We start from the raw sequence: 20,736 nt of genomic DNA, 5'->3' as shown, positions 1-20,736 counted from the left end.
AATTTTGACATGTTTTTCTCAGTGGGGGAGCAGCCCAGAGCATGTTTTTTGCTGGAAACCACCTGGAGCTTTTCTTCTTTAAAACAGTTTTTCTCAGTGGGGTTTCTTTGATGCTCACACTGGGAGCACCACACGCAGCAGTTATGTTCCCAGCTGGAGTCTCCTTTCCCCTCACTGACAAGTCTCTCTGTCCCCTTCAGCCCCTTCCCCTGTCCCAGCCGTGCCAAGCAGCCAGAGGCTTGAGGGGCTGGAGGCGATGGCAAGCTCTCTGATGGAAACAGCCCTGCCATGGGACAGTGAGTGAGGGAATCCTCACTCTCTGCTGATAGCACTCCCAAAGTGTTGGGGCTCATGGGATGCTGGGGGAAGCTCGTGGATAAGGGGCTCACGATGGCACAGCTCACCCTGGTGTCAGGCCAGCCAAGCTGCCCCATAAGAAAAACCCAAAATCCATGAGACTACTCAGACCTCTCAGTGGGTGTGATGAACAAAGCACAGTGATTCAGGGGCCAAGCAGAGAGATCTGTGTTTGTGCGGCATCAGCAGATTTCCTCACAGCCCCCACTTTTGGGGCAACAGAGGAAGCTATTAAATGAGGCATATCCACAGTGGTCCCAGCAGGATCCTCTCCCCTACATGCTATCTCCTCTCTCCCTGCAGCCTGGCTTCTTCCCACACCAGACACTTTCCAGCTCCTTGCACTGGTGCTAATCCCCTAATCTGTGCAAAGCAATAATTTTCTGCATGGCACAGTGGCTGCTTTTAGATCTGCATCCCTCCTCCTCCAGCAGCCAGTTCTCTTATCAGCAGCAGGTATCAGGTGAGCCAGGCACCATCTAGTTCTGATAAACCTGTGTTTTATTTTGCCCTATTTCCATTTATCTCCAAGCTTGTAATTATCCCTCATCTCGCAATGCGTTGTGCTGCCTTGCGTGCCGAGGCGCAGAGGCGACGCGTGCTTTCCCGGGCAGCCCTGACCCAGAGCCTCCTGCCAGCGGGGTGCAAGAACCTGGTGGGACCATACAGAGTGATGGCTCCTGCCCACCACGCTGGCTGCAGAGCACTGCTTCCCTTTCTCCACACCCGAGTCGCGTTCCCTTTAATCTCGCACAGCGGTGGAGATGGATTTTCTCCCTGTGAGCCAGATGTGTTGCACGGAGCATAAACACCCGCGACAGTTGTTGTGCTCCTCGGTGCGAAGGCATCAGATGTCTGCATTAAAACAAAGCTCTCCACTTAATTACTCAGGCTGATAATTCAGCGCGTGGAGGCGGCTCTGGCTGAGAGCAGAGGGCTGGATCACAGCTGGGACTGGAGAGCCTTGGAGTGCACATTAATCCTGGCTCTTGCAGCCCTGATTAACGGTGCTGGAAACCTGCCCACCCCATTCATTCCCAGGGGAAGGGTCTGTTACTGCCCCACCAGAGGGGGCCCAGAGTGGTGCCCAGGAGGCCCTGCTGACCCCTCGCTGGGCCAAGACACTGCCTTCCCAGTGTCTTCAGGGTGGGGTGCTTGAGGATATGAGGCACCATTGCTCTGAGGGTGCTGTGCTGCCCTGGGAACACCCATGCACTGCATCTGAAGGCCACAGGAGCTGCGTCCAGTACAGTGAAGTTCAGGTAGGACCCAAGGATCACCTCGTGCAGGGACCTACTGCCAGGGCACAGCTGGAGAGAGCTGGAGACAGACCATGACTGGGCTTAGAGAAAGACCAGGCAGACCACCCAAGGCTTTCTCTTTGGGGCCAAGGCTGCTTGCTCCTGCTAACCTAAATTTCTCCTTTCAGGACCAGCAAACATCTTCTGCAAATTATCTTTGCTCCCCTCAATGATCACCAGGGCCTAGGGGAGCTCCTGGGGGAGTGCCTTTGGCCATGTGCCTTTAGCCCTTGGACCTTTGCCAGTCTGTCTGGATGTGATGCTCCCTTGGACCTCTCTCCCCTGCTCTCTCCCACCTGTCTGTTCCCCAACCCAGCCCCACCCTCCTTCCCTCTCATCATCCCTCTCTTTCAGTGCCTGGGCATCCCTGGATCTGGGGCATCCCTCTCCCAGCAGAGCCCCAACCCCAGAGCACCCCGCAGATCTGCCTGTGGGGTCCTGTCTGTCCAGGGAGACTGATTTCTTCCAGCTCAGCTCCAGCCCTCTTATCTCTCCTCCCTGGTCTGCACACTTTGCTCTGTGGCTGGGGTGAGTATGAGCGACAGACCGCATCCTGCCTGGGCTGAGCACCCACACTGGTGCTGGGCACGCAGGGCAGAGGGGCCCAAAGCAGGCAGCAGGCAGCTGCAGGCAGCATATCCCAGCGGGGCCCCAAGAGTTAAATTATCATGTATTCAGGGCCACGCGCTGGCCAGGAATTACACTTTTATCGGCATGCGGTGCTGCTGCCACTTGAATTGGGACTGGGAACTCTATTTCCGAGCTCACCCAAATTATTCTCGAAGAGATAAAGCGCGGTGCAGAGCAGCACCGGCGCTTCATTAACATTCCCCAGCCCATTCAGCTTTAAACGAAGATTGCCTGCCTCGGAAAATGATAAAATTGAACATGTGAAGCAGGGCATTATGTTCCATCAGCCGATATTATTTCCCACGCAGGGGCCGAGTGGAGACACAAACAGCTATTTATGCAGTACCTGGCCAAGCCAGGGTGGCTTGGGAGAGGGGAGCAGGCAGTGGCAGGGACACAGGATGGGTGGCAAGTGCCCCACACCCATCCCTGGGCACAGGAGGGGCTGCCTGCGTGTTGCCCAGGCCACTCTGCCCTCCTGGGAGTTCCCAGGCTTGTGCCCAGGGTGCAAGGTGGGTCCAGGACCGCAGATCTGCTCCATGCACTGGGTGTGGAAAGGAACTCAGGGCTATGTGTGTCCCCATGGGCAGCACAGGCGAGGCTGGGGCATCTCCATCTGCTGCCCTGCTCCAGGAATGCATGTTCCCTGCTAGGGCTGAGCAAGTGGGGTGCTGGCTCCATATGCAGGATGGGGTCTCACCCACTGTGGCTGGGTGCTGGGCCAGTGGGATTGAGGAGCATCCACAGAGAGGGAGCATGTGCCTCCCCAGAGGCAGGCGGGGAGGGCTGAGCAGGCAGACCCCCAGGGCTGCAATTGGATTTTGCTTGGCCATGCTGAGCCTATCGATCCAGTAGTAATTAAAGTCGCTCCAAAACCTGACTCATATTCAACCTTGGGAGGAAGGAGCTTAGCTGAGAAACACCCTCTGTTCCCCGTGGTCTGGCATAGGATGGAGCAAAGCCTTGCCAGGGTGCTTCCAGCCTGTCCCAGCCCCCAATGGTCTCTGTCTCAAAGGGGGACTGTGCCTTGGCACTGCCTGGGGCCCAGGAAGCAGCACCCATCAGGCAGTGTCCTGGCCACTGTCCCCGGTACCACACAATCTTGGGCACAAATGCTGATTAAGTTCAGCCATTGGAGTGACACGACCCCTATAGCTATTTTACAGATCCTGGCTATTTTCTTACCAAGAGCCTGAGATACATCCCTGGCATGCAGTAGGACTCTCTCATACCCCTTTCTTGTCACTGTCTAGGCTCTGATTGAGCGACTGGCACAGGGAGAGGAGCCTGTTGAGCCCCCCACAGCTACTCCCAAGTTACCGAGGTGTTGGGATGGACCTGGTGCAGTGTGTCCACAGGGTGCAAAACCTCTTTTCCAGGTCACTGTCAGCCGGGGAGGTGTGAAGGCCCGTGAGGATTCAGAGAGCTGTTCGTGTGTATTTGTATGTATGTGTGTGTGTGTGTGTGTATGCAGGGACTTGCACGCCCAGCCCTGCCGCCAGCTCCGCTGCTATTCCCGGTATTTGTAGCAGGTCGGGACAGGCACCGGGGAGGGGGATCTGCATTTCACCGGCGCCCCCCGCACCCTGCCCGGACCCTCCCGCAGGAAAGCAGGGTCGCCAGGGCCCGGGGGCAGCGGCAGGGAGGGGGCACGGGGCAGCGGGCAGCCCTGGGGACCCGGGGCAAGGGACCCGGGGGCAGAGTACGGACAACGCTGGCAGCGACGGGGCTTTGCGGCGGGGAGGTGGCTCCATCTGCAGGACACGTTCCAGGCCGGGAGATCGGGTGCGGGGGATCCCCGCCGCCCCCGCCCGCCGCTCGGTATGCGGGACACAGCGCTGGGGGACAGCGGACAAGGACATCGGCTCCTCCGGCTCCAGCCGCGCCATTCCCGGGATGCGGGCGTGGGAAAGCGGTGCTCCCTCCAGCATCCCTGCACTCCCAGCGCCTCCCTCGCCCGGTGGTCCCCCTGATGGCTCTGCACGCCCCGAGCACCCCGCACCCACTGCCCCTGCACCCCTTAAGTGCTCTCATCAGGTACACCCAGTGCCTGGGCATCCCCCGCCCCCAAAGGCAGCTCTCACCCTGCTCCGCAACCCTGCAGCCAGCGCTGCCACCCGCACCCCGGGACATCCCACGCCCTAAGATCCCGGGAATGCTGCAGCGCGCCGGCAGCCGCCGGGGCGGCGGGTCGGACCCCGGTGGCGGCGGGAGGCGGAGGCGGGGCCGGGACGGGCTCCACCCCGGCCCCCGGCCCACATAGGCCGGCCGGGAGGGCCCCTCGTCCCCGAGCCTGCGCCGTCCCGAGGCCCCACGGAGCATCCCGGCGGTCGGAGGAAAGCGTGGGGCAGGAGCTGAGGGTGGATAAGTGGAAAAGGGGTGCTTGGCTGCGGAGGCCCGGCCCCGTCCCGTCCCGGGCGGCGGGATGCTGCGGCAGCGCTGCGGGCGGCTCCTGGCCCGGCTGGAGCAGGGGCTGCAGCTCCTGGAGCTCAGCGGCAGCGTGGAGGAAGGTGGGTGTGTGTAACCCTTCGGCCCGGGGCACACCGGCACTCTCGTGTCTGCCGCCGGCGTGGTCTGGGGGAGCTGGGGGCTGCCCCCCGTCCCGGCTGCCCACCCACCGCTGTCCCCAGATTACATCCGGATCGCTCGGTGCTTTGAGGCGACGCGCCAGAGATGCTGCCGGCTGGAGCAGGACGGGCGTCGTGCCCGCGAGCAGCTGGCCCGTGTGGAGGCCGAGCGGGCAGCGCTGGAAGTGAAGCTCAAGCACGCCCGAAACCAGGTGGAGGTGGAGATGAAGAAGCGGCACCGGGCAGAGGCTGAGCTGGAGAAGCAGGTCAGGGGGGGCTGGCAGCACGGGTACCCTGTAAGGCCGGCTGCGGGGCCCTCCGCCTGCCCACCACCACTCTGTTTCACTCGCAGGAGCGCAAACTTCAGCTGGTCCTTGAGTTGCTGATGCAGGAACCATGGGGCAACGAGGCACTGAGCAGGGAGCAGTGCTCTGTTCTCAGCGCCCTGGCTGGCCGACGCCTTGGGGCAGCCTTGGCACCCGTCAGGAGGTGAGCAGGGGTGGCGGTCCTCACCACAACCCCTCGGGCAGCCCTGGGGTCGGCTGTGCTCCTCTCCTCCTCATCACTGCTGGCTTTGAGGTGCTGGCTGTGCAAGGAGGTGCTTGGGCTCTGCAGAGGCATCAGCTGTGGGTTCCCAGGAGTAGCTACACACTTAGGTGCTGGCTGAAGGGGGAATTGCTCCAGCTGAGCTCACTCTGCAGGTCATCTGCAGTGGATGAGTCGTGCCAGTCCCTCCTGTCCCACTCGGACATCAGCTATGACCGCACTGAGGATGATGTGGTAAGAAGTGTTTGGCTGTGAGTCTCAGGGTCCACCTCAGTAGTGAGGGGGTAGTTTTGCCCCACTTCTGCAGTGCCACAGCCCCTTTGTATATCTGTGGTTAGGGATGGGCTGTTATCAGAGCTGGAGATGAATGTTGGGGATGCCCCTGGCCTGATGCAGCCCCAGACTCCCTGCTGCCTTTCAGGATGTTGACATGATGGTGGTGCCGACCCTGAAGCGCAAAGTTCCAGACAGGCAGGTATGAGGAAATGCTGGGACGTGGCAGTTTTGGGGGCTGGTGTTGAGAGGTGGTGTCTGTGCCCCTGTGTGGGTGAGGATCCCTCAGCTCTGGTCACACTCCTTCAATGTGCCCTTTGGGTCCCTCTGGCCACCCAGGTCTCAGTGTGCATCCCAGGCTGGGGTGCTAGCCCTGTGCCATGCAAGGTGAGAACACCCATATACTTCTCCACCCCAGCACAGGAGGCTGCAAGGAGCCTGGCAGGGAATTTAATTTATTGATGCTGGGCTGGGAGCATCGTCTCTCGGCAAAGCTCCCACAATCAATAGAAACTCCATTACGCTCCACCGTGGCCCAGCTGGGCTCCTCAATAATTCATTGCCATGTGCGGGCATCCTGCACCCCACTCTGCTCGCACCTCTGCATTGCAGGCCTGACCTGGCTTCCCCCAGGGCTGGCTCTGACCCGGTGGGGAAGCCTGGGTCCCCATGATCCCTGGTGTGGGGCAGGGAGTGCTGAGAAAGTAGGGCAAGATTGGGACTTTCTGTTGGGTTGAGGCCACTTGTCTTGGGTGCTCTGGGGTGTGGGGAAAAGTTGGGGACGGGGGTCTCTGCTGGCTCTTCATGCTATCTTCTGTTTCCAGCGTGTGTCCCTGGCCCCTCAGGTTGGCCCTGTGGTGATGGCAAAGCGGCATCGTTCTTCTGTGGTACCCCATAACGTTGTGAGTAGAGACCCCAGTGTGCCCTGGGCAGGGACGGGGTGCATGGGCTTTGCCAGTGCCAGAAGGCAATGCTGCAGTCCTCAGTCCTATGGATGCTGTGGGGACAGTGCTGTGTCCTTCAGGCTGTATCAACTTGTCCCAGTGGGGACAGCATCCCTGGCTGTGCTAGACCACTGCCCTGAAGCCTGCATCCCCCCTGTACCCAAGGTGGGAGCATCCCTGGCTATGCAGAACCACAGGGATGGAGATTAGGTGGAACAGACATCAAGTGGGAGGTGTTGGAGAACTGTGGAACTGCAGTCACATATTTTATTGGTCTCCCACTTTGACAGGTGAGTGTCCCCTCTGTGTCCCCTCCTGCTGAGGTCCCAGGCCCTGCTGACAGCCTCCTGCCTGCTGTTCTGGTGCCTCGACGCCACTCTCGCCAGGGACACCGTGTCTCCACATGTGCAGGTCACAGAAAGGGCTGAGAGAGGGGGTTGATGGGTGGTATGGGACCAGCCCGAAGGTGCTGGTGTCACAGAGGTGGGAGAGGATCTGTTGGGGGTTACTTGTCCTCGTGGTGGAGGTACTGGGGCCCTCTGGACATGCCAAATGCTACTGTTTCATGCAGACACTCCCTGGGAGGTGAGTGGGAGGTGAGAAGCCTCCCCACATCCTAGCTGATAGATGGAGTGGCTTGCCTTTCAGGTCTCCCTCCACTGCCTCCTCCCTCTGCAGAGCTGACCACGGGGTGCGGCACCAGTGAAGATCTGGGCTGCCATGCTGTGGGGCAGGAGAACCACACTGAGGGCAGCTCAGTGGGACAACCAGCACCAGCCCACTTCCCCTCACCTCCACAGAGTCTCCCACCAGTCCAGCACAAGTTCACCTCCAAAACGGTACGTGACCCAGCATCTCTCTTCTCTGGGGAGGTGGGCAGGGGAGAGAGTTATGGGGTCAGGGGCAAGGCTGTCCTTCATTCCCCAGTCCCTTAGCTCTGCCTGCAAGGGGAACGCATGGAGACAGTGGGACCTGGCTGGGAGAAGATTGAGTGGTACTGGGTATCTGCAAGAAGGGGGGCCCCTGATCCAGTTCCCCCTCTCCAGGTGATTCGCCCTGAGCCATGTCACATCTGTGGTTCCCGCATCCGCTTTGGGAAGACTGCCATCAAGTGCTGCCAGTGCCAGCTGCTGCTACACACCAAGTGTCGGGAGCAGTGCCCCAGCCTCTGCGCACCCAGGCCTCACCACCACGCCTGGCCCCGTGAGGTGAGGGGGGCACAGAAGTGTCCCCATGAGGCTTCAGGGATGCTGGGCCCCTGCCCACCCTGGCTGCAGGGCTGGGCAGTGGGCACAGCACAGGTTGGCATTGTTGTCCCCAGGGTGTGCTGGCTGACTTCGCTCCCTCCACGCCGCCCCTGGTGCCCACACTGGTGGTGCAGTGTGTGACCGAGGTGGAGACACGAGGCTTGACAGAGGTAGGGGCCAGGATGGTGAGGGTGGCAATGCTGTGGTTCTCACAGGGCTGAGCCCCTTTCCCTGTGCCCCAGACAGGGCTGTACCGGGTGCCAGGCTCAGAGCAGCTGGTGCGGGAGTGGAAGCGGAAGCTGCTGCGGGCTGGGGGTGCGCTGCCTGCCCTCAGCAGCGTGGCTGACATCCATGTGGTGTGTGGGGTGCTCAAGGACTTTCTGCGGGGGCTCAAGGAACCACTGGTCACCTTCAGCCTCCACCCTGCCTTCCTGAGGGCTGCCGGTGAGCAGGGGGTGCCAAGGTGAGGGAGGGGGAAGGGGCTGCTTCTCCCCTAACACGGCTCCCTGGCACTGCCACAGACATCCCTGATGATGCTGCCAGTGACACAGCCCTACGCCATGTGGTGAGCAAGCTGCCCCCAGCCAACAGGGATACCTTGGCCTTTCTCATGCTGCACCTGCTCAAGTGAGTGGCTCATTCTGGCACAGGTCTGTCCCCATCTCCTGGGTCTCTGCCCCTTACCCAGGCTTTGTGCCCTAGAATGGGGAAGCTGTGGATGAGGAGCCCCTGGGCTGGGCAGCATGCTCATGCCCTCTGTCCCCCCTTGCAGCGTGTCACACAGCCCTGACTGTAAGATGGATGTGCTCAACCTGTCCCGTGTGTTTGGCCCTACGCTGGTGGGACACAGCTCAGCCAACCCCACACCGCTTGTCATCATGGAGGACACGCCTCGGCAGTCCAAGGTGAGGGGTCCCTGAGGCATGGGGTGTACCCTGGGCACTGCCAGTGTCCCCATCCTACACCTCTCTCTGCCCAGGTGGTGGCACGTCTCCTTTCGCTGCCACCCAGCTTCTGGAAAGGCTTTGTGGAGACAGAGCAGGAGAACCTGGTGCCAATGCCAGCCCCAAGCCATGAATGCGGTGAGCACAGAAGCCCCAGCCCGCACCCACCCTGGCCTTCAGCTCCTTTGAAGGGTCCCGGTTGTCCACGGCTGGGTTGAGATAGCTGTCCCCACTCTGCCCTACAGAACCGTTCTTCCAGCCCATTGCCTCTCCGGAGCCCAAGCCAGGCCAGCTGAGCCCAGCTGGTACCTGCTGCCTCCCCAGCACCCTGCGGAGCTGCGTGGGCACCGCCACCCGGCCCCCGTGAGTGCTGTGGGGCGTGGGTGGGAGCCCAGGGGAGCTCGCTTTGTACCCCTGACTCATCTCTCCCCACGCAGGCAGGGGCCGGCCCCGAGGAAGGTGGGCCGGTTCTTCCCTTCTCCTGTGTAGCCTGCAGCAGTAGCTCCCTCGGGACATAGAGCTGGCACTGGAGGAGGAGCAAAGGCTGCGGGACCAGGCAGCTGGCTGTGGGGTGACAGTGCCGAGCTCAAAGCTCTGCTTCTCTGGGGATTGGGGAGCAGAGCTGGCTCTGTCCAGCTATGGTGGCAGGGACACTACCCTAGTGCTGTACTTTGAATCAGGTTTGTATTAAATGTTTGCAGCAAAACACACCTGGCTGCGGCTGCTGTCTGTCTTGCCCTGCTGCTGCCAGGGGTTGGGGCTCACTGGAGCCTGGCTGGGCAGCAGACAAGTGCTGAGCAATGCTCTGCAGAACCTCAGCTTTGGGAGGGCAGGCAGAACCCCCTCCCACCCGAACTGAAGCCCTATTCTTCTGTTCTGCAGCCCGGGATGTGGGAGGGCCCCTCTTTGAGCCCAGATGTTGGCCTCAAGTAATTGGAGCTGTTGCTGCTCAGGGCAGGACAACCTTAAAGTGTTTCCAGACTTCCTGGCACCTCACTGGAGGCCTCTTTAACTCCTTCCTCCCCTTCAGCCTGGGCAGTGCTAGAGGTGCACAAAGCCCAAGCAGGGCTGAGATGTACAGCTCTTTCCCTCCAAGAGGGGTAAGCAGGATCATGCTGTAATGGAGCAATGTCCCAGGAGGGGCTTGTCCCCTAGACAATTCTGCAGAAGGAGCAACCAGCACAGAGGGAGTTTAGGGAAAAGAAGCATTACACAACAGGGATAAGAACTGCCCCTGTGCCACATCAAGCAGCCAATAAACCTTTGTCCCTACTAAAACCCAGACCAGATGGGACACATGAGAGAAAATGCATGTGCAATCCTGGAAGTGAGGACTTTGGCTCAGTTTTCCCCAGTGCAGGAGTGTACACCAGAGGGCAAGGAAATTAACACATCCAAGGCAGAGGCAAAACTGAAGGAGTTTAATGTGCTTAAAGCCAGGGAACAGCTAATCCCTGCCCAGGACCACAGGAGAACTGGCACAGGAAGGCACAGGGCTGGGAGCAAGGATTTACTCCAAATCCATCAAACTGGGATGGTACTGGATGGATGGAGAATACCTAATACAGTGCCTTGCTGAAAATGAGAGGCATGATGGGGCCCTTGGTGGAGTGCAGGGCTTTAGCACAGAGTTCAAACCAGGGAAGTAAAAGGAAAAAGGGCAGCATTGGTTACTGTAGACAAACTATGCCAGGCTAAGGAGAAAACTGCCTTCCATAGTCAGGTTTTTGAGGCAAAGTGAGGTGCTAAATCTCCGACACTTGCACACACGTTAGTTGATTGATCTGGTGCTCAGTGGATGTGGCTGGTGACAGGGGGAAATATGCAGTGAGTCCACCCCCGCAAGCTCCAGCCATGCTGGTGTAAAGGAGGCTGTTGGCCCACCAGGGTAGCAGGGGCTTGCTGCCCTCACTCTGAGCCCTGCCTAGGCAGCAGGCACAGGTCTCAACCTGACAGGAGCAGGCTTGGTAGGGCTGGCAGCTCTCCTGGCTCGCACTGAGCCCAGGGGACAGGTGGTACTGGGGCAAGGGGTGTTCTTGCAGCTCCCTTTAGGACCAGCAGGCTGCTAGTCCGACCCAGCCCTCATGCGTGTGCCAGTGCCCTTAGGACAGCCTAGCACTGCTGTTTTCCCAGCAGTAGGCAAGAGCCCAGCTCAGGCTGTTGCAATCATGCTGAAATAAAGAGCCTCAATCTGCTTCTGTGGGGTAAGCTGCCTACACATGACAGGCACATTCAAAGCTCCCAGGTCTTGGAGGTGGGCCAAGACCTTCCAGGGAGTTGCAGACAGCAATGGTGCAGGGAGAGCCTGGTGAGGAGTAGCAAGTAGGTGCTGGTAGTGCCCTTTGGTGGAGAAACACACAAAGTTGGACCCAAGACACTGCAGGCAGCAAGTGTTCCCTGCATACGCACGAAGGCTGTTACCAGGGCCAAGTACTGTCCCCAAAGCCTTCACCCTGGCTCAGGGCTGCTCCCTGGGCTGCAAGAGAAGCAGCATGCAAGGCTGATGCTCATCAGCTTTAATGTCTGTCTGGAGCAGTAGTCAGGCACTTGCAGGGCTCCTGGCCTGCACCTACCCTCTGGGGGTGCTGAGGGCCTCCCAGGATGTGAAGCCTCAATGCAGGCTCTTGTGGTGGGGCACAGCAGGGAGCAGGTGGCTGGTGCTGCCTGTGACTCACAGGATAATCTGGTTTTTGTAGCTTCGACTCAGCTCCTTGTGAGGAAGGACAATGGAGTTGAGAATAACGACCTCAGCAGGAATGGTGACACTGCAGCCTGGTGGAAGAATGCAAAGGGCTTAGCTGGAGGGGAGAAGTTGCTTCAGTGAGCAGGGCCAAGGTGATTCCATACAGCAGAGACGTACCCAGGATTGTGATGGATGGTGTGAGGCGCCCATCCCGGAAAAGGGTCTCACTGTCGATCTTGGCATAGGGATCGTTGGGGTTGGGGTCACTGGGTGTTCCTTCCACTCGGGCCCAGCGTCCAATCGTGCTATCCCAGCCCACAATGGTATTGAGGACACAGGTGTGGTCCTGGGGTGAAGGAGATGGGAATGCAGAGTGCTGCTGCCTCCCTGCAAGGGGTGGGGGTTGACACCTACACCCTCAGGCAAATCCCACTTACATGGAGTGAGGCGCCGTGCAGGACAATGGACTCTCGCACACGCACACCAGCTCCCACTGTCACACCCTCCCCAATGGAGACATTGGGGCCCAGCTGTGAGGACAGAGGGAGATGATGAGGACAAGGACAGTGATGCCCTCGGCACCCCTGAGCACGTCCCTGCCCCGGGGCCCCCCCAGCCTGCACTCACCACTGCACTGCTGTCGATGGAGGCTGTCGGGTGGATGTACACATTCCCTGCAACATAAGGCAGTGGACTCAGGGGAGGCAACTCGCAGGAGCACCTGCCTCTAAGATAAGGGGAGGTCCCACTCCTGGGTCCCACTGCCTCCCTAGGCAGCCCCAAAAGCATTAGGGTGTCAGAATGGTACCTCGGATGACAGGGCCTCCAGGTTTGTTCTGGGCCAGTCTCTCTGGGTGGCTTTTGCTGTACTGGTTCAGGTAAAGGCGGCTGGCATAGATAGCAGAGCTGGAGGAGGAAAAGCAGATTGTTATTGTCACTCTGTTACTACCAGGGCAGAGGAGGATCCAAAATCAGCATTGCCCGCCCACCCCTAGGGCTCTGCCTGAGCACCCTCCACTCCCAGCCGTGACACAGATCACTCCCATCCCTGGTACCGATCACTTGATGCTCCTGCTACACCAACTCTAGCTCCAGCACTCACCCAGCTGACTTGATCTGGCTCCAGAAGCCATCAGTTTTGTAGACGTAGAGTTTGCCACTCCCAGCCAGGGCTGTGAAAACATCCTGCTCTAGCCGGATCACTTCTGCACGCTGCCAGCCATTGGAACTTTCCTCTCTGCAAGCAAGAGACCTGTTACACACCCACCCCAGCCATGGCCTCAGCTGAGGATGCCAGCAGACCTACCCTCCCCAAATTCAGGGACTCTGACAATTCCAGATTCATACCTAGCCATGCACTTCTCCCCAAAAGTGGGGACAGCGCCAGCTGTCAGGCTAGGTTGGGACAGCCCCACTGAGCCCCAGAGCAGCAGAGAAACAGCCAAAATAAGCTCTGAGACAGAAACTGATGGTGCAAGAGCCCCACCTAGTCCAGGTGGGTGTATGATCCTGTCCCCAGTCCAGAGCCTGCACAGCTGGATTTTAGCTTGGGTGGTAGCAGAAATGTGAGGTGACAGGCTGGCTGGTACAAAGAGCTGGAGAGGGGAGGAGAGCATTCCCAGCTGAAAGGTTTGCTCAGCCTCTTGTCCAGAGCTGAATGAGAATGGGGTGGGAAGAGAGGAAAAGTCTCAAGCTGACCAGGAGCAGAGCAGAGGAAACAGCAGCCTGGAGGGAAAGCATGCATTATTACTAGGATCAATCCAGCCCAGAGAGCAGCGAGTGCAGACACAGAGGGAGACTTACCCAAGGTAAGGACAGCTGGTGCAGGACCAGGAAACAAGTGAGTGATGGCAGAGGAGAAGAAAAGATAGAGAAAGAATGGAGGATGAGCGTGCTGCTGCAGCCCCAGGAAGCAGGGGGGTGGGAGGGACACAGAGCAGAGTGAGGCACTCACAGTGCTAGTTCCTGTTGGTTCCTCTGGAAGACCTCGCCAATGTGCTGGAAGATGGCAGGTGTGAAGAGGTAGATGCCACAGTTAATGATCTCACTGACAAACGTGCTGGGCTTCTCCACGTAGTGCTGAACCTGGAGGCGAGGGAAAAGGCATGAATCCCAGGGTGCACCCCTCCACCCAGCATTGCACCCTCTGTGGCACACTGGGACCACAGACCCACACAGGAAACATAGCACTTGCTGCCTACACTGTGCTCGACTCCCCAAGGCCCTCCAGTACCTCCTGTGTGTCCGCATTTGCCACGATACAGCCATAATTCAGTGCCTGCGTCCTGTTGGCCTAAGAAACAAGGACAGTGTTAGCAGTGAGGGAGCAGTAGGAGCAAGGAGGCAGAGCAGATGAAACACAGACCTCACAGTCTGGGACCCACCCACCACAGGAGCTGCTGGCTTCTAAGCCCACGGCAGAGCACTGCAGCTCTTCTGCTCCCCAGCACTGCCACTCACTGTGGTACCCAGAATGACAAAGCTGTGCACGTCCCCATGCTGCTGCCGAAACTCCAGCATCTCCTGTAAGGGAAACTCTGAGCACACATCTGCGTTGAGGACAAAGAAGGCCTCAGCACCACCTGACAGGATCTGGTCTCGGAAGTGATAGATGCCACCACCTGTGCCCAGGGCTGCGTACTCCTGAAGATACCTAGAAGACAAGCAGGAAAAAGGGAGGACTTAGGAAAGCAGGTGTCTAGTAGCACCAACTGGAAACAGGGCTGGGAAGGACTGGAGAGACATAATCCTGCCGTTCAGTTATGGGTTTCATGCAGGCATTGCACAGGAGGCTGTGACAGCTTAGAGCTGTGCTAGACAGGCCTCTCTGGAGCAAGAACCATCCAGGGCAGGGCCCAAGGCAAAGGAAAGGTGGTGGGACTAATGGGGGAACCAGGCTGTGCTCTTCCACGGGGGGAAGAGCTCTTCCACCTGCCCAGTGTCAGAGCGCTGACGGGGGGCTGCCAGCCTGGGGCAGGCAGGTGAGGGGCCGAGCCAGGCTGTGCCACTGTGTGGGCCCCAGGGCTGAGAGAGCTCCTGCCCACCTGATGGGAACCTTGAACTCCTGCTGCGCCGATACCAGAAAGCGGCTGAGGGCCTCGTTGGGCTGGTAGAAACCCATCAGCAGGATCTCCTTCATGCCCGGCACCTGGGGAGGGACGGAGGAAGGGATCAGAAAGGAATGGAATGGCACTTCTCCCTTGGCTCCACGGCCCCAGCCTCCCGTACCTTGGCGCAGGCCTCGATGTGGTGCTGCACCATGGGCACACCGGCCACGGGGAATAGCGGCTTAGGCACCTCGAAGGACAGCGGCCGGAACCGGGTCCCTGTGGAGCAGAGCAGGGTCGGCGGGGTACTGCGCCGGCGGGACACCCAGCGGGCCCGGCGCACTTACCCTTCTGCGGGCCCCCGATGAGGATGACGGCCTTGAGCGGCATCGCGGCTCGGCTCCGCTCCGTCGGTTCCGCACCCGAGCCCCGCAGCCCGGCCCAGCCCGGCCCGGCCCGGCCCCGCCGCCACTTCCGCGCACGTGGCTGGGACACGTCAGCGCCGCGCAGGGCCCGCTGCCGGCCGCGCCCGCCCGCCGCCAGGGGGCGCCCGCGGGAGCTGTGAGGCCCCAGGGGCCTGCGGGGTGAGGGGGTCAGTGCGGGGGTGAGGGGGTCAGTGCGGTGTGAGGGGGTCAGTGCGGGGTGAAGGGGTCAGTGCGGGGTGAGGGGGTCAGTGCGGGGTGAAGGGGTCAGTGCGGGGTGAGGGGGTCAGTGCGGTGTGAGGGGGTCAGTGCGGGCGTGAGGGGGTCAGTGCGGGGGTGAGGGGGTCAGTGCGGGCGTGAGGGGGTCAGTGCGGGGGTGAGGGGGTCAGTGCGGGGGTGAGGGGGTCAGAGAGGGGTGAGGGGGTCAGAGAGGGGTGAGGGGGTCAGTGCGGGCGTGAGGGGGTCAGTGCGGTGTGAGGGGGTCAGTGCGGGGTGAAGGGGTCAGTGCGGGGTGAGGGGGTCAGTGCGGGTGTGAGGGGGTCAGTGCGGGGTGAGGGGGTCAGTGCGGGGGTGAGGGGGTCAGTGCGGGGTGAAGGGGTCAGTGCGGGGTGAAGGGGTCAGTGCGGGGTGAGGGGGTCAGTGCGGGGTGAAGGGGTCAGTGCGGGGTGAAGAGGTCAGTGCGGGGGTGAGGGGGTCAGTGCGGGGTGAAGAGGTCAGTGCGGGGGTGAGGGGGTCAGTGCGGGGTGAGGGGGTCAGTGCGGGGGTGAGGGGGTCAGTGCGGGGTGAAGGGGTCAGTGCGGGGTGAGGGGGTCAGTGTGGAGGTGCGATTGTCCATTCGGGTGTGTAGAAAGCGGCTTGTGGCCGTGTGTGACGGCGCAGGGGAGTTGCTGTGGCTGTGTGTGTGCCCCAGCGCTTCGGTGCGCCGTGCGGGGACACCATGGGCTCTGACACGCCCTTGGACACACGGGGGTGCGGCAGGCACAGGTCTGTAACCACGTGTGTGTGTGTGTGTCGGGAAGCGTGTGACTGCCCGCAGGCACCAGGCTGAACGCGTGTGCCCCTCCCTGCGCACAGCGGCGGGCACAGCACCGAGGGCTGGGGGGGCCGCGGGCTGAAACCGGAGCAGTCCCTGCCGGCACGGCCCGGCCTCATATGGGTAGCGGATATTTATAGCCAGGCATCAGGTCCCTCACCGGCACCTGCCGTGCCCACAGCAGAAGCCCTGCCCTGCTGTGCCGCTGTCCAGCCACCATCCGGCCCTTTGGCACTCCATATTTTCACTCCATGACGTGAGGGCCGTGTGAATCAGCCCCGTTGTGCTCGTCCCAGTGCTTCACAGTTTCTCTGACGTTTTCACCAGGTTTCCAGCACGGAAGCCCAGCCTCATATGGAATCCTTTCTGGACTCGGGTCCCTAGGTTTTGGGGCAAGGACTCTCCCGAGATACCAGAGGCTGAACTTCACACTCGTGCAATCCCCTCCCAGCAAGGCACTGAAACTGGACAGGCTGCTCAGGGTCTTTATTGCTGCTCTGGCGTGTTGCTTGCTCCAAACCATGGGGACATTGGCAACTCCAGAGCCCGGCAGAGAGGAGGGGACAGGAATGGGGACCGGAATGAGCATACGCCTTCTCCCCAAAGTCAATAAATAAAGCCCTATCACTACAGCAGCATGAGGAAAGTGAGTGCCCAGCCGCTGTTCCTGTCCCCCTGCTCAGGGCACCCCGCATCGTGCCACCCACCGGGGAGGGCTGAGGAGAGGGCACAGGGCAGGGCAAGGCACCTTGGGGTCAGGTGGGAGGTGTGAGGGGTCTGGGACAGGCGGGCAGGCTGGTTGTAAGGTACAGGGGAAGGTCTGGAGCTGGGTGGGCAGAGCATGAGCAGCATTGGCCTGAGCAGACACAGGAGGTGTGCATGGCACCTGGGTGCCCCCCTGCAAAGAGGGGGTGCCTGCCAGTCCCCCACCTTGGCACAGGGTGCAGCCAACAACCCCAGGAAAGGCACCGGCATCGGTCCTGGAGCCACAAACCCACTTGCTAGGACCAGGGCTGGGAGGAGCGGAAGGTGGGAGGCTGGCAGCCCCCCCTCCCAGTAGTAAGGACTGGGGCTGTGCTGGCTGGCAGGGGATTGTGAGCAAGCCCCTCTCTGCTGGAACCACTGGAGCAACCTCAGTCTTCTGGTGCTGGTGTGCAAACCAGGGGGAGCACAAGGACTGCCACACCATGGCCAGCGGCAGCTGCAGGCTGCAGTGTAAGGCACATGGCTGATGGGACCCATGTGGCCAGGGCTGGCTGGCAAATTGGCAGCTCTTCTCCTCCCACGTGGGGCTTCCCTTGCCCCTCTGTCTGCATCCCATTCTTCCCCCAACCCTCTGCCACATTCTCTGTTCCTTGCAGCAAGGCTTCCCACCACCCTCCCACTGCTGGACCCCACTGCTGGTCTGGCTGCTGCAGCACCTCTTCTTCAGCGGCACTGCCAAAATGATGCTGCTGGCCACCATCATCCCTGACAGCAGCACATGAGGTCCTTGGACTCATCCTGGCGTGTCCTGGCTCCTCCTCAGCCGCCCTGTACTGCGGCCCATGGAATGTTCCTCTGGCTCCCCGGCCCCTCATGGCCGTGGCCAAGGCACCAGTTACTGTGGCCCTGGTGGCTGGCCGCCCTGGTAGGAGCGAAGTAAGACCTTGTGCTTTGTGACGGCTTCGCCGCGGCGCCTCTGGTGATCCACCAGGAATTCCTTGAGGCGGTTGGTAGTGAAAGTCAGGGTCTGGCGACGCAGCTTCATCAGGTAGGCGTCCTGGAGCCAGGCATTGGCAAAGCAGTCCTTCACCGTGGGGCGGCTCCTGGGGCAGAGCCAGCTCTGCATCAGGGACTGCTGGGGGTGCCCACCGCTGCTCCACCCCCAAAACCCAGCCACCACCCCTGCCCTGCAAGACCCAGGGAGTCTCAGCCCTCTCTAAGAGCAGTGGTGGACTCCAGGCTCCCACTGATGATATCTGGAGGGGTCCTATGTGGCAGGGAGCTGGCTCAGTCACATGCACAGTCTGGGGCCATGTGTCCTCCTTGGCTGGGCTGGGTACTCACCAGGGGTGGACAGTGAGGACCTTGCGGATGAAGAGGGCAGCAGTCTGTGAGACATTGGGGTACAGCTTGAAGGCATCAAAGCGCCCTGCCAGGATGCGGTTCTCCGTCTCAATGGGGTCCAGTTCAAAGAATGGTGACCGCCCACTGAGCCTGTGGTGGTGGAGGGGGTGGATGGGCTGGGGGTCAGCAGTGGGAGGGTACTTGCTGTCCCCCTTCCCCCCCATCCCTGATGGTTTGAAAAGCCACAGCTGCCCAGGGTGTCTTCATCTCCCCATGTCCAGCTGGGAAGGGTTTGACAGGCTACAGCATCCCTCAGCCCACCATCAGCTTTGTGTCCTCCATGGCACTGAGCCCTGGGTGGGGCTGACTACACTTCTAGGTTGTCATCCCCCTGACCCCTTCTCTTACATGATGTAGGTGAGGACGCCAACGCCCCAGACATCTGCTGCAGAGCCCACCGGGTCCCCCTTCACCACCTCTGGCGCTGTGGGCAGGGGAGCAGGTCTGTCATATACACAGAGACACCAGCCCCAGCACCTACAGAAGTCACAGATCCCCAGGATCCCCAACACCCACAGCATTCCCAACACCCATAGCAGCCAAGCACCCACAGCAGCCACAGGACTCCACTGATGGACCCTCCAACACCCCTCCCTGACACTGCGGCACCCTGCCAGAGCCCAAGCAGCCCCCAAGGATACCCCAACTGCCCCATAGCACCCGGACTCTCCCACTGACCCCAGCAATGCTACAGAAATTTGCAGAGACCCCCAGCACCCTAAAGGCCTCCCACCTTCCCCAAGGACACAGTTCCCATTCCCAAGTCCCCCAGAGCACAGGCATACATGCATACCTTTGGGAATAAGCATGCCCCAGTTCTGTCCCTGTCCCCTTCCCTATGCCACTGCACCCCTGGTGCCCCACTCACACATGTACTCCAGGGTCCCAGCACGCCTCCCCAGCTGCCGCAGCACAAGTGGGTTGTAGGTCTGGGCACTGCCAAAATCGATGATCTTGAGGGCATTTGTGCCTGAGACGATGATGTTGTCTGGCTTGATGTCAAGGTGCACGATGCGGCGGCCGTGCAGGTACTCAAGGCCCTGCAGGAGCTGCAGTACGTAGGTCACCACATCATCCTCCGAGTAGCGAAACCTGGGGGCAAGTGGCATCAGCAGGTAGCCCCATAGCAGCAACCGTCCCTGGTGGCCCTGTGCCCACCTGTACCTGTCCACGATGCTGTAGAGGATCTCCTTGCCAGCACAGTTCTCGCAGATGAGCACCAGGTAGCGGGGGGTGATGTACGCCTCATGCAGGGCCATGATGCGCTCATGGTGCAGTGCCTTGAGGATCTCGTACTCCTGCAGCACACTCTGCTTCCGCTCTGCCTCGTAGGGCACAATCTTAGCCATGAAGTGCTTCCCTGTGGCATTCTCCTTGCACAGCCGGATCACCCCAAAACGGCCTCTGTGGCATGGGGCAGGATTCAGCATCCTGGGTGTGGGGTGCTGCAATACCCCTGGCAGAGCATTTTTTCCCACTGCTACTCACCTTGCTTTCTCATCCAAGAAGGTATATGGCTTCTGGGGGACACCCTGCCTCAGTGCTGTGCTGTCTTTTGCCCCTGGGACCCCACTAGCAGCTGGGGGCTCCTTGGAGGATGGGGGAGTGGTCGTGGGCTCCAGCGCAGGGGGTGAGGTGGGGGGCATGGAGATGAACGAGGTTACCATGTAGGGAGGCATCTTCCGTGCAGGTGTGGTGTTGGGGGTGGGAGATGGTGTGGGGGCTGAGCTGGGTGTGGTTGACATTGGGGAAATGGTGGGGGACTTGGAAGGAGACAAAGCCTGGGGCAGGGGGGAAGTGTCCGTGGAGGGTGCCGGGGAGTCCTGAGCAGGGGAGTCTGTTTGAGGAGAGGCAGCAGTCCGAGGGGGGGTGAACATCAGCTCAGGTGGCACGTAGACAGTGATGTTGGGTGGAAGCTCAGCATCTGATGACATGCCTTCTTCTTGGGGTGCAGGGGATGGAAGGACCCCTGTGGGGACGCTCTCCTGTTCTGCTCCAGCTGCCTTCTGTACCACTCCCTTGTGCTTGCGTGGCGGTGTGGTGGGAGGGGTGCGTGTGGCCACCGGCTCTAGCTGTTCCTCGGGTGTCTGGGTTGACCGGCTGGAAGCCATCTTCTCAGGAATAGGGACAGCAACATCCTTGGCTGGGGCAGCTCGGGCATCTGCAGGGAACAAAGGGAGGTGTGAGCCAGATGAGGGTAAGCTAGGAGTGGACTGTAGGTGGCAACTCATTTTCCAAAGCTCTGGGTGGAAGATGCTGTGAGACTCAAGGATCTCCAAAGCACCCCAGAGGCCACAGGTGGCCCCATGGCCACCCCACGCCCACAGGACAGGGCTTGCTCACCTGCTGCCTCAAGATGCACCTTTACTGAGGGGTTGCTGTAGGGTCCCTGCCCAGCCTTGTTGACACAAGCCACACGAAACTTGGCAGTGCTCCCAGGAGGCAGCTCAGTCACGTTGAAGTAGCAGTCAGTGATACCAGTGCTGACAATCTTCCACTCATGCTCCCCTGCCAAAGCAGAATTAAGGTAAGGCGAGAGCAGACCCGGGACAGGGGCAGCCTGCTGTCCCCTGTCCTTGATTCTGCCAAGCCACAGGGGACAGCCACTTTTGTCCACTTTTTGTTTTGGGCAC

The 20,736-nt window shown here is 60.4% G+C and overlaps 3 protein-coding genes across 7 annotated transcripts in view; 1 reads left to right on the top strand and 2 right to left on the bottom strand.

Moving 5' to 3' along the window:
- Positions 1-4,713: 4,713 nt before the first annotated feature.
- LOC131579723 (rac GTPase-activating protein 1-like) lies at positions 4,714-9,298 on the top strand. Its single transcript, XM_058840082.1, has 16 exons — positions 4,714-4,798; positions 4,919-5,121; positions 5,208-5,344; positions 5,557-5,635; positions 5,823-5,876; positions 6,499-6,576; positions 6,909-7,029; positions 7,297-7,457; positions 7,665-7,826; positions 7,940-8,035; positions 8,108-8,309; positions 8,387-8,492; positions 8,638-8,770; positions 8,845-8,947; positions 9,055-9,172; positions 9,247-9,298. Exons 1-16 carry the CDS (start codon positions 4,714-4,716, stop codon positions 9,296-9,298), a joined length of 1,890 nt encoding a protein of 629 aa, XP_058696065.1.
- A 911-nt stretch (positions 9,299-10,209) lies between these two features.
- Positions 10,210-15,056, bottom strand: GMPPA (GDP-mannose pyrophosphorylase A). 3 transcript variants are annotated; one of them, XR_009277785.1, is made up of 13 exons: positions 14,887-15,056; positions 14,721-14,818; positions 14,537-14,640; positions 13,953-14,145; positions 13,726-13,785; positions 13,447-13,577; positions 12,595-12,744; positions 12,301-12,398; positions 12,120-12,166; positions 11,930-12,022; positions 11,670-11,838; positions 11,383-11,581; positions 10,210-11,285 (listed from the first exon to the last, which is right to left on the bottom strand). XR_009277785.1 is itself a non-coding variant. In XM_058840498.1 (12 exons), exons 1-12 carry the CDS (start codon positions 14,927-14,929, stop codon positions 11,481-11,483), a joined length of 1,287 nt encoding a protein of 428 aa, XP_058696481.1. In that variant the 5' UTR covers positions 14,930-15,056; the 3' UTR covers positions 10,210-11,480. The 3 variants fall into 3 exon arrangements, 2 of the variants coding, with proteins under 2 accessions (XP_058696481.1, XP_058696482.1); XM_058840498.1 differs by having other exon boundaries at positions 10,210-11,581; XM_058840499.1 differs by having other exon boundaries at positions 10,210-11,581; positions 12,595-12,729; positions 14,887-15,050.
- A 1,409-nt stretch (positions 15,057-16,465) lies between these two features.
- SPEG (striated muscle enriched protein kinase) overlaps positions 16,466-20,736 on the bottom strand; it is a 38,742-nt gene continuing 34,471 nt past the window's right edge. For all 3 annotated transcript variants that reach the window (XM_058840494.1, XM_058840497.1, XM_058840495.1), the window contains exons 35-41: positions 20,447-20,611; positions 19,592-20,264; positions 19,268-19,507; positions 18,972-19,195; positions 18,452-18,527; positions 18,044-18,193; positions 16,466-17,802 (exon numbers count right to left, since the gene is read on the bottom strand). In XM_058840494.1, the coding sequence (XP_058696477.1) occupies positions 17,595-17,802; positions 18,044-18,193; positions 18,452-18,527; positions 18,972-19,195; positions 19,268-19,507; positions 19,592-20,264; positions 20,447-20,611 (1,736 nt within the window). In that variant the 3' untranslated portion in view covers positions 16,466-17,594. The remainder of the gene's footprint in view (positions 17,803-18,043; positions 18,194-18,451; positions 18,528-18,971; positions 19,196-19,267; positions 19,508-19,591; positions 20,265-20,446; positions 20,612-20,736) is intronic.

This window comes from Poecile atricapillus, chromosome 5, assembly GCF_030490865.1.
Source record: "Poecile atricapillus isolate bPoeAtr1 chromosome 5, bPoeAtr1.hap1, whole genome shotgun sequence".
Taxonomy (NCBI): Eukaryota; Metazoa; Chordata; class Aves; order Passeriformes; family Paridae; genus Poecile; species Poecile atricapillus.
Note: the sequence above shows the minus strand (reverse complement) of the source record. Positions and strands in the feature narration are given on the sequence as shown.